The sequence below is a fragment of the Megascapheus bottae genome, chromosome 16, assembly GCF_031878675.1.
Source record: "Megascapheus bottae isolate mThoBot1 chromosome 16, mThoBot2.hap1, whole genome shotgun sequence".
In the NCBI taxonomy this organism is placed as follows: domain Eukaryota; kingdom Metazoa; phylum Chordata; class Mammalia; order Rodentia; family Geomyidae; genus Megascapheus; species Megascapheus bottae.
Window position 1 is genome coordinate 42,542,221 of NC_143524.1, and position 12,755 is coordinate 42,554,975.

General features: G+C 37.6%; 1 protein-coding gene across 1 annotated transcript in view; it reads right to left on the reverse strand.

Moving 5' to 3' along the window:
* Positions 1-12,755, reverse strand: part of Rrm1 (ribonucleotide reductase catalytic subunit M1) — a 37,225-nt gene that overhangs the window by 5,413 nt on the left and 19,057 nt on the right. The window contains exons 10-16 of the mRNA XM_090348300.1: positions 12,131-12,292; positions 10,867-10,946; positions 10,017-10,218; positions 6,063-6,212; positions 5,529-5,750; positions 3,878-3,954; positions 370-505 (exon numbers count right to left, since the gene is read on the reverse strand). Of these exons, the coding sequence (XP_090204426.1) occupies positions 370-505; positions 3,878-3,954; positions 5,529-5,750; positions 6,063-6,212; positions 10,017-10,218; positions 10,867-10,946; positions 12,131-12,292 (1,029 nt within the window). The remainder of the gene's footprint in view (positions 1-369; positions 506-3,877; positions 3,955-5,528; positions 5,751-6,062; positions 6,213-10,016; positions 10,219-10,866; positions 10,947-12,130; positions 12,293-12,755) is intronic.

A 12,755-nucleotide genomic window follows, 5' to 3' on the forward strand; every position in this document is an offset into this window, starting at 1 on the left:
ACAGGTACATGCTAATGTACCAGGCTGATGCTTCTATACACATCTTCAGCAACCCAATTTTAATATATGATGTTGCAGCACATAACCCCATGACCATTAACACTTAGACAAAATGTCAATGTCCACTGTAATATCAATAAGTTACTTTCACAGTCAACTCTTAAACATTCTTTATTTTAGTAGATATCAAGTATTTAATGTCTAGCCTTTCCTGAAATAATATAGCATAATATTAAAGAGAAAAGAGGACTACATCAAAGTTTTGCCTCCAAACTAAGAAAAAGAAGCATATTCAATATAAGTGAGCATTCACTGTTGATCTCAAACTTTTCAAATACCTTTCTTTAAATCTGCCTGTGAATGTCTCACCTGAAATTCTCCTGACAAGACTCTGCGAGTATAGATGTTACTGGTGTAAGGTTCAATGGACTCATTATTCCCCAGGATCTGCGCAGTTGAAGCAGTAGGCATTGGGGCAAGAAGCAGGCTATTTCTTACACCATACCTAAAGAAAAAAGAGATTCTTAGATGCTCATGTTGAAACTACAATCTTACAGGAAGGAAGCTACTTAAAGTCACTGTAATATATACAGATGTCAGACATAGCATACACATGCATTTGGCTTACATGCTGACTTTTCAATTACACTCTTATAGGTCTATAGGGATGCAGCTCCACAGAAGGGATGACTCTGTTGCTCACCTGTCTTAAAAGTGTGATTCTTAGAATTAACAGTTTTTACTGCTGGCAATTCTTATAATGTCCTAACTTGCACTATGGCACTCAGGAAACACAAATCAGGACTGAAGAGTTGTCCACTTGTATCAAGGTATATTCATTCTTTTCTCTTTTTTTTTTTCTTTGCGGTACTAGAAATTGAATCTCGGGCCTTGCGCTTCCTAGGCAAATGTGCTACCAAAACCTTGTTTTATATTTTTTGGTTTGTTTGTTTGGGCAGTACTGGGGCTTGACCGCAAAACAAACAACTGAAAATAAAGCTGTGACTAAATTGGTAAAGAACTAGCCTTAAACAACAACAAAAAATGCTAAGGGATAGGCCCTGCGTTCAAGCTCCATTACCCAGCACAAAAGACAAAACATAAAGTTAAAAAAACCCAACAAAACCATAATTAGCATGATTGGCATGTACCACATCTGGTACTCCTCATTCTTTTCTAGAACCCGTATGATCATCATGTTAGGCCATGATGTAAAAAATACAATGATGTAAAAGTGGCTTGAATCAGTCATTATCCTGTGAAAGGGGAAAATGTTGCTCAAAGTATAGTCCCAACTCCTTATACTGCCAATTAAAAGTTAAATGTTAAGGTAGAAGGTTAACATTTGCGTGTATGTGTGTGCATGCATGTGTGCTGGTCCTGGAACTTGAATTCAGGGCTTAGGCACTATTCTGAGCTTTTTCATTCAAGGCTAACACTTTACTATTTAAACCACAGCTCCACTCCTGGTTTTTTTTGGCAGTTAACTGGAGTAAGTCTCATGGACTTTCCTGCCCAGTCTGGCTCCAAATGGTGATTCTCAGAACTTGGCTTCCTACGTAGCTAGGATTACAGTCAGGAGCCACTGGCCCCTGGCTAATGTTATTTTTTAAACTGTATTAAGGCCCGAAGCATTAACTTAAAAAAAAAAAAGTATTTAATGAAGAATATACTATGTAACATCCTTGAGAAGTCTTCAAAGCTTAATCTAAGAGACATCAACTCTAATGCTTTTATATGGCCAGGCAGGCAAAAAGTACCAGTGTCAAATATAGGAATTTGTACATATTATGCCTTGGTCTTCAGGTTCTCAGAACATTCTACACTCATCTACACCCATGGATTCATGTAGGACTTAGCATGGAGCCTCAGATCCTGATGAAGTCTGTATACCTGGCCTCTAGACCTCCCTCTACCACTTTCTACATCAGTTTTCTCCATGTACTTAAGCCCTTCTTTGTGAAATTGCAGCATCTATTTATAGACAGGAAAATGCTGTGCAAGTCAGAAATGGTATATTCAAACTGGGCCCTGAACAGCTGAAGCTGTAGGCATTTGGGCAATTGTCCACAATTATTAAAAGCATTAAGTAGACTTTCATGTACTAAAAAGAAAGGTCTCTAAAATAAAACACTAAATACAAAGTTGCAGAATATCTCATTTGATCACATTTCCATGACAAAATTATATGTGTCTGTCCCTATCTGCACATATACTGAACAAGATATAAAAAAAATATGCACACCATTAACAAAGGTTATTGCAGGAAAAAGTCAAGATTTTGTTTTGGGGGCAAGTAGTTGTCAGAAGAATAAAGAAAGGTTTTTACTTTCTGTTTTAATTTTGAATTTGAACTTATCAATGAATATGAATTCATATATTAATTTTAATGAGTTAGTGGAGTGGTCTTAAGTTCAAACGCTAGTACAACCAAAAAAAGTCATACATTAATGTTAAATTAAAAGAAATGTACATTAAAATAAACTCTAAACCATAGTATTTCAAGCAACAACAAAGATTCTAACAAAACCAAATGTACGTAGTACATGACCAGTTTTGTTAAGATGAATTTGCATGTTATACATACATGCACATACACTCAGAAGTGTCAAGGATGACTGTTACCAAGGTGTTCTGGGACAGGTGGTACTGATAAAGTTTTGATTTTTCTTCTCCATGTGTATGTTTTCTATTGCTTTTTTCCCCCCTAACACTGCTGCTTCCTTCTTCAAACTAAAAAACCTGCATCTACATTATCCATAAGTGACAAACTCAGGAAGACAAGAAAACAAAAACAACTTTATTTATTCAGTCCACCGAGCCCCAAATGATTTTTTTTTTACTCTATCACTTTGAGCCACAGCTCTACTTCTGGTTTTTTGGTGGGTTAGTTGAAGGTAAGAACCTCATAGACTTTTCTGCCTGAGCTCATTTTGAACTGTGATCCTCAGATCTTAGCCTCCTGAGCAGCTAGGATTACAGGTGTGAGCCACCAGTACTTGGCCCAAATCACTTCTGCTCACTAGTTTGAAAGGCTTACAGTGACTCATTTTGGGAGTTAGGAGGACTGGAATTTGAATCCAAGGTTTTGCATACCGTTGGCAAGCACACATCACTGAGATATGTCCTTAGGCCCAAAGATTGCATTTCTTAATATTTCTCTCCTCCATTACTCTTTCAAAATCTCTAACTTATTCCTATAACCATCAATTAAAAGCAAATTTATTTGTAAATAAAATAAGTATAAAACTGTGAATGAATAAGAGTAAAAACCATTTTTAAAAAACTGGAATCTAAACCAGGCACCAATGGGTCACACCTATAATCCTAGCTACTCAGGAGGCTGAGATCTGAGGATCACAGTTCAAAGGCAGCCTAGGCAGGAAAGTCTGTGAGACTCTAATCTTCAATTCACCACACACACACAGCTGGAAAGTCTGTGAGACTCTCATCTTCAATTCACCACACACACACACACACACACACACACACACACACACACACACACACACACACACACACACACACACACACACACACAGCTGGAAATAGGGCTGTAGCTCAAATTGGAAGTAGGGCTATAGCTCAAATGGTAGCGCTAACTTTGATCTGAAAACTCAGGGACAGCACCTAGGACCTTGGTTCAAGCCCAGAAAGAGAGAAAGAGAAAGACAGAGAGAGAGGGAGGGGAGGAGGACAAAGAAAGATGGAGCGAGGGAATGGGGGAACAGGGAAAGGGAGTGAGGGAATGAGGGAACAGGGAAAGGGGGAGCAAGGAAGAGAAAGAAACGCTGTTTCAGAATTTACAATGATATATCTAACTTTGGAAGAGCCAGAAAAATCCATGTCCTCCTAACCTAATGATAACTTTACTTACTTTGCAATCTTCTCCTTGAGAAGTTTCCAGTCCCATAGATCAGTAGGAGTAACGTTCCACATATCATACTGAAGAATCTAAGAGATAAAGAGCCCAAACTTATAATGTCATTCTACAGCAATTTAAAACTATGACAAAAACCAAACAAACATGCCATGACCCCACATCCCAACAAATGCTGTCTTCTAGTCAACCTACATAAAAGAATCACAAGAGAGGCTGGGAGCAAAGTCTAGTGGTAGAGTGCTTGCCTAACATGCATTAAGCCCTGGGTTCTATTTCTCAGCACCACATAATCAGAAAAAGCTGGAAGTAGCACTGTGGTTCAAGTGGCAGAGCTCTAGCCTTCAGCAAAAAGTATCCAAGGACAGTGCCAGCCCCTGAATTCAAGCCCCAAAGACAGGCAAAAAAAAAAAGAAGAATCACAAGATTGAGATTTTCCTGGCTAAACTAACACATAGGCTAAGAAAACTTGTTAAGATCTCTTTCCTAAATCCCCCCTCAGTCTTCTTATCCATATGACATCTACAAACCAGGAAATCTTAACATTCATGAAAGTATGTCGATGAGATATTTTTATAATAAAAATATATTCTACCATGGTTAATCTCATATTGTTAGTGTATCTGACTTTGTTGCCTGGTATACTCTATATATGTTTATTTGTTTATTTGAAATAGGAAAGGGAAAGGGGGAAAACAAGATGGGGGGGAGGGAAATGGGAACCAAAACATGAGAGGGGGTATCAATGTGTGAGAAGTAATGCACCAACTATCTGGAGACTATAACTGTAACCCCTCTATACATTACCCCCCCAGTATATATATATATATATATATATATATATATATATATATTCTAACCTTGGTATTTACTTCAAATCCTTTGACTGTTTACTTAGGCAAAAACACCTAATTTCAAGCAATGACAAATGAAAATTCCTAAATATAAGCACAAATGTTGATACTAAAACTTTACGCGGAAGAGAATCACACTACTGACAAAGGCAATCCTTTAAGATAACTCTAGGATTACAAGCATGAGTTTGCACCTGGCCTGTGTGTATTATTTTAATCCACTAAATTTAGTAATAGAAAACACAGGTAGCATTCCTCTTTAGTTCTCTTAGCAATGACTAGTTATTAATATAAGAGATGAAAATTAAGTATCCTTTTCATTCTGGAGGAAAAAGGTACTTAAGTTTCCTATGTCTAGAGTAACAAAATACCTTTGATAGTTAAAGTAACAAAAAAATGTATTCTCTAGCTTCTGGAAGACATAAGCTCAAAACCTTCATGTTGAGAGGGCCATGTTCCCTCCAGAGATTCTGGCCCTTGTTTCTTTTAGTTGCCATGGCCCTTAGCATTCTGGGGCTTATGTCTCTATCACTCCAATCTCTGCCTTCAGGATCCTTTTGCTTCCTTTTTTCCTCAGTCCCACTCACAAGGCAGCTGTCATAAGACTTAGGGCTCTCCCGAATAATCCAACATGATTTGTTTAGGATCCTTCACTGCAACTGCAAAGACTCTTTCTTGAACCAATAAATACTCACAGATTCCAGGGATTAGGACGTGACCATCTCCTGAGAAGTGGGTCATTTGGCCCAGTATAGGTGCTCACAGAAAAGAAGAAATTTCATTCATGTACTTACTCCTTTGCTTACTGGAGAGCCTTCATAGGTTTCATACGGGCCATACTCCTTGGCTAGGTCACAACTGGCTTCTAGAGCTCCATAATAAATAGTTTCAAAAATTTGCTTATTTAATAGCTGAGCTTCTGGACTCTCAAAAGGATATCTCATCAGGATAAATGCATCTGCCAGACCTTGCACCCCAATTCCAATGGGGCGGTGGCGTTTATTTGATAAGCTTGCCTTTGTGCCAAAAGATTTAGAAAGAAAAAAAAGAAAACATCATTGAAAACAAAAAAACAACATTCAACACTATCACCTCTTCGCTTGTTTCACAAGGCAGGGTATTACCTGATTACTCAGGCTGGCTTGGAAACTCAGGATCCTCCCCCCTCAGCTTCCTAAGTTCTGAACTATAGGTATGTACCACCAGACCTGGCCATGCAAGATCTCTGCCTTTCATTCCAATATCAACCATTCACATTAGGACTTTCGGACTTTGAAATCCATCTTGGATTTCAATAATTATTGACGAAGTCAGAAATCTATTCATACCTCTGGAATAGGGTAGTAGTTTATGTCAATAATTTTATTCAAGTTGCGAACAATGACTTTAGTGACTTCAGCCAATTTCTTAAAGTCATAGGTGTGTTCTGGTGTGACATACATATTCAGGGCCAAGGAAGCCAAGTTACACACAGCAACCTAGAAGGAAAATAAAAGGAGGTTAGTATCACACTATTTTAATTTATTTTCCTGTGTCAATGAGACTACTACAAACCTCTAACATTCAGAGATGAAAATTTAAAACATGTCTCTTTAACTTCTGTCTTATCATTCTCTCACTAACTCTCTTTAATATGCACTGACATGAGAGTTGTAAGATAAGATAAAGGGTAAATTATAAGTTTTATAACATATAGTTCTATTAACAAACCTATGTCACATTGTGATATGACTAATTTCTTAGATATCTATCTATCTTAGTACTCAGTAAATGTACACTGTAGCCACTAGCAACATGTAGCTATTTCATAAAAATAAAAAGTCAGGGGCCAGGAGTTTGGCCTAGTGGTTAAAGTGCTTGCCTAGCATGCATGAAGACCCGGGTTCGATTTCTCGGTACCACATACATAGATAAAAGCCAAGAGGTAGAGCTCTAGCCTTGAGAAAGTCCAAGGACAGTGCTCAGGCCCTGAGCTCAAGCCCAGGACTGGCAAAAAAATAAAAATAAAAAAAAGATAAAAAAAAAAATAAAAATAAAATTCAGGGATGGAGGTGTGACTTAGTGGTAGAGCATCTGCCTAGCAAGTGCAGCCCCCAAGTTCAAGCATTAAAAGAAAAAAGCACAACTATAAAATCAATAGCAAGTGCCCCAAAGCCACAAGACAAAACATTTCCGTCACTGCAGAAAGCTCTTCTAAAATACCACCTCGTAATGGGGACCATGACATGTGAAAGGGTATCAATGTGTGGGAATTAAGACACCATTTATCTGGCAAATATCATGTAACCCTTCTATTAATTACAATAAAAAATATATTTAAAAAAATCAGACAGATGTTAAGAATGAATTGTACACAATAAGAAAAAACTGAAAGTGGGTGATTACAGTATGCTACATTGTATGATTTAATTATTAAAAACAAAATAAGATAATTAAATTATCACCTGACCAAAAAAAAAAAAAAAAAAAACCACCTCGTCTTCACTGATAATTCTTTGTTTTGTTTTCTTTGTTGGTCCTAGGGCTTGAATTCTGGGCCTAGGTGCTATCGCTGAGCATTTGTATGTAAGGTTGGGTGCTTTACCACTTGAGCCTCAGCTCCACATCCAGCTTTTTGTGGCTAATTGGAAGTAAGAGTCACAGACTTTTCTGCCTAGGCTGGCTTTGAACAGTGAGCCGCAGGTACCAGCCTCCTGAGAAACTAGGATTACAAATGTGAGGCTGGCTTCACTGATAATTTTGACAAGCCCTTATCAATATAGGATTCATGGGAATTTTGAAAAAAGCACTTCAGATGATTTTCCTAACTAAAGTATATTAGGTCATGAGCTTCAGGCAGGAGTTATATAAATAACTAGCACCCCTTTGGTTAATCTCATATTGTTACAGTATCCCACTTTGTTACCTGGTATATTATATAGATGCTTACTTGTTTATGTGAAATAGGAAGGGAAAAATGAGGGGAGAGGGTGGGGGGAAGAAAATGGGGACAAAAACATAAGGTTTATCAATGTGTGAGAAGTAATGCACCTTCTATCTGGCAAATATAACTGTAGCCCCTCAATACATTAAAATAAAAAAATATTAAAAAAAATTAAGTAGCACCATATTTAGTATTTAATAAATGCTCAGTAATGTTGACTACATACACCTTCGTTTCCACTGTAACTTTCCCAATCTAAGGTCTCAACTCCTATCATCTTAAATTCTGGAGTAATTTTAGCCCCCTAACGCATCCATTTTATTCTATTTATGTTGCCAAATACCTATTGTTAAAATTCAGCTTGGATTGTGCCAGTCTGATATATGGAAGGGAGAAAAGGCAGAAAAAGACAGGATGTAATAGGAAGTAAAGATAAAGCAGGTATCATTTTTAAATGGAATTGTCAAGAAAGACCTCAATAAGACCATGACATATGAGTAAAAAAATCGCAGTGGTTAGAAAGACACATGGCTGGGGCCAGGAGCGTGGCCTAGTGGTAGAGGGCTTGCCTAGCATGCAAGAATTCCTGGGTTCAATTCTTTGGTACCTCATACACAGAAAAGGCCAGATGCGGTCCTGTGACTCAAGTGGTAGAGCACTAGCCTTGAAAAATTAAGAACAGTGCCCTAAATTCAAGCCCCAGGACAGAAAGAAAGAAGAGGTAGGGGGGGCCCCCACAGGGAGGTAGGGAGTAAAAAAGGAGGAAAGATAGATGCATGGTAGAATAAAAATAAAAATCCTAATGTAAGAGCATGCTTGACACCTATGAGTTAACATATGAGAAAAACAGATCTGAAGCAGAATGAGTGAGCAGCACAATTATGGAAGTATTCCATTCTGTAGAGCATGTACAGAGCTCTGGAAGAAAGGAATAAACTACCAAGCCCTACAGAAAGAAGCCAGAGTCAAAAGCCACATACTATATATTTGTATGTAATGTACATGATAGGGAAAACGTACTAAGGAAAGCGAAACAAAAAGTAAAACAAGGAGTACAAATGGGTACAGGATATTATTAAGATAACGGAAATGATCTACAATTTGACAGTGGTAATGGGTGCAAAGTCTTATGAGGATATTAAGCAACAATGAATTGTACAAGGTTGAGTCTTATGATAATGTAAATTATATCTCACTTATAAGAATTATGCATGGGATGATGAGCAAAGAAGAATTTTATGCAGACAAATGATACACCTGATATTTGTTTAAAAAGTATCACTCTGGTCTCTTTAACGTAATCTATAACCTATAATCACTTGTCAATTTCTTCCAACTAACCAGTTTCCAGAGGGCAGTGACTGTTCTGTTCTCTTCTCAGGACTCTTAGTAGGATTTTTACACACAACTGATACTAAATATTTGAGTTAAACTACATACAATATTAGGAATATGTTTAGCCCATTCACTCTGACTTTTTCCATCGTCTAATTCCCTTCTAATCTAAGCTATTTTTCTCTAAACAGTAAGGCTTAAATTATTTGTTCCATCAAAACAAACTTATATGGCACTCCGAAAAAACAAAACAACAACAACAAAAAACTAGCCGGGGGATGGCTCACGCCTCTAATCCTAGTTACGCAGGCGGCTGAGATTTGAGGATAAGGTTCAAAGCCAGCCTGGGCACAAAAGGACCCTAGACTCTTATCTCCAATTAACCTCAAGAAAATGGGAAGTGGGGCCTGGCTCAAGGGGTAGAGTGGTAGCCTTGAGCTGCAGAGCTCAGGGACAGTGCCCAGGCTGAGTTCAAGACCCATGACCCCCTGACCCCTACCCCCACAAAAAAAAAATTAGACCTATCTCTGTGAGACATGGAAGGTTTCTTCCCAAATGGAAAGCCTTTCCCTAAACTTTTTTCTTTCTTTTTATGGTGCTGGTGATTAAACCTAGTGCCTCATGCGATGTGCTCTGCCACCATGCTACATCTTTAGTCCCAAAGTATTTTTATTTTAAAAACAAATCCTTTGTCCCATTTCTAGCATTATTTCTTAATCTCCTCAAAGACTAGAGATCAGCAATTTGTCTAAACAGTCTCTAAACGACTATATGCTTGCTCAGTTTAAACTGAATGAGTTCCCTGGAACATTTCTGTATTTGTCCTAAATGCTCTTAGTATACATGGTTATTTTTCTCAAGTATTACAGCAGTATCTGTAAGAAAAAAAAAACAATCTCTTATATGCAGCTTAACCTTAAAAAAAAAAAAAAAAGGTGTTTTGAAATGGAAACTCCCTGCAGTCATCTAAAGTAAACTACGTAAGATTTTTCTCAGTATTCTAGGTGGAAGTTTTTCTACTCACCTCATCTTTGCTGGTATACTCTACTATTTCTGTACACAAGTTGCTGCATTTGATGGTTCCCAGATTCTGCTGATTGCTCTTCCGATTACAGGAATCTTTGTAGACCATGTATGGGGTGCCTGTCTCTGTTTGAGACTCAATAATAGCATACCAAAGCTGCTGAGCTTTTACAACTTTGCGGACACGGCCCTGTTTCTCATAACTGAAAAGATGAAGGTAATACCATTCATTCATTCTGTGGTACTGGAATTTGAACTCAGGGCTTAGTTTTTGCTAGACAAGCACCTATAACCTGAACCATATACTCTTAACTCCGTGATATGCATTCCCTAGGATAGTCTTACTTATAGACAATTTGAAGAAAGATTCTAAAATATAAAATTGTACAAATTCTTAAATTTTTACTGTTTTACTAATAAAAAAAATAAAAGAACATACTGTATTCATTGTGCTCTGAATAAAACCAAAGGAAAACTAGATGGCTTTCCATAGTGTGTGTGTGCTTGTGTGTGTACTTTATTACTGAAGTCACAGGCTATACAAGAATCCATTTAAAAACCAAAATGCCTATTTACATGTCCAAAAGTTTTTAAAAAGACAAAAACCAACTGATGACAGATCAGTAAACAAATCTTACCAAAATTAAATTATTAAACATATTATTTCCTAGATATATCCAAAGATTCTTAAAAAGCAGATACTGATTTGAATACTTTTTTTTAATGCTTCAGTGAACCAAGACCTCACTCAAGCAAGTATTCTGAGTCACATCCCAACTCAAACTAAGTATATTTGATATTCCCAATAAAAGACATATTTAAAATATTTTATTTCCATATGTTTCTTTTACCTTTCATATAACTTCTCAAATTCTTCTCCCCAAACTTCATCCAGACCAGGACATTCATTTGGACACATCAAAGACCAGTCCTAGAAGAAGTAATAAAGATGGGGTGAATTTGGACAAAGTATACAAAATATGAATGTATGTAAATATCACATTGAAACCTTTCTGTGCAACTAATTTATGCTAATGAAAAAAATTGGGGGGCTGGGAGTGTGGCTTAGTGGTAGAGTGCTTGTCTAGCATGCAGGAAGCCCTGTGTTTGATTCCTTGGTACTACATACACAGGAAAAGCCAGAAGTGGTGCTGTGGTTCGAGTGGTAGAGTGCTAGCCTTAAGAAAGCCCAAGGACAAGCTTTGGTGGCCCATGCCTGTAATGCTAGCTACTCAGACGGCTGAGATTTGAGGATCGAGGTTCAAAGCCAGCCTGGCCAGCCCACCTATGGGACTCTTATCTCCAATTAACCACCAGAAAACCAGAAGTGGCACTGTGGCTCAAGACAGGGCAGTAGCCTTGAGCTGAAGAGCTCAAGGACAGCGCCCAGGCCCTGAGTTCAAGCCCCAGGACCGGCAAAAAAAAAAAAAAAAAAATTAAACACCATCCTGATGGAAGGACAAATAAAGAAGTGACAGTGAATTATATTTTGTACAACTAAATATAATAAGAACTACAAAAGATCATTCCTCCAAAGGAAGGGCAGTATCAACCATAAGAAAGTTCAAATAACCAACCATATGTATCTTATTAGAAAAGTGATTTTCATAGACTCTTGTTGAGTTGTGGTAGAATTAGTTATTTGAGGCTCAAGCCCAAAACTCAGTTTTACTATTTGTGAAGGACCTTTTAAGTTAAAGTCAAGTAGCATCTACTATGTACAAAAATAGAAATGTAAGAAGGTGGGCACAGTGGCTCACACCTGTAATCCCAACTACTCAGGAGGCTGAGATCTGAGGATCAAAGTTCAAAACCAGCCCAGGCACAAAAGGACCTGAGACTCTTATCTCCAATTAGCCTCTAGAAAACAGGAAGTGGGGCTTGCCTTAAGCATAGGGTGGAAGCCTTGATCTGCAAAGCTCAGGGACAGCACTCAGGCTGAGTTCCAGCCCCATGGGGGCAAAAAAAAAAGGCTTGGCATCTCTTAACTTGTTCAGAAAGCATTCTGTGGAATCACATAAGGTGAGTTCTTCACAAGCATAACAAAATGGCTGAAGATGGCAAAAGCTCCAATGAGTCAAGTCACTATTACCTACAGGTACCTATCCCTCTCACCTGATTAGTCTCTACTCGTTTCATGAAAAGATCTGGAATCCAAAGAGCAAAGAAAAGATCTCTGGCACGCTGTTCTTCCTTGCCTGTATTCTTCTTTAAATCAAGGAACTCAAAGATGTCTAAATGCCAAGGCTCCAGGTAAATAGCAAAGGCCCCAGGACGCTAAAAGTAAATAAATCATCATTTCAGAATCAAAATCAAACAAACTTCATATTTTCAAAGATATTTACTTTGCTCTTCACTAGAATTAAGCAAAATACAAATAAAGTATTATAAAACATGAAGTAGTAATAGTTTTCTCTTACAATTCTAAGAGTAAGAAAGAAAAACTAACATAAAGATGATCTGTCTCAACTTTTGATCACTATTGTCCATCAGAAAATAATTCATAAGTAGCTGTTTAGTGTGCATAAATTCACATAATGGTAACTGTAAGCAACCCAGTTTTCTTATCTCTTGGTGAGTTTCATTTTTGTTTTTTTAGAAAACCTAGAGTACGTATTACAACTCCATGTCAAGGCTAGATGTTAATGAGTCACAACTTGAGGAATTTTTTTGCAAGTGAACTATGGTATAAAAATGCTAGATAAGCAGGGCGCAGTGCCTCATGCCTGTAATCCTAGCT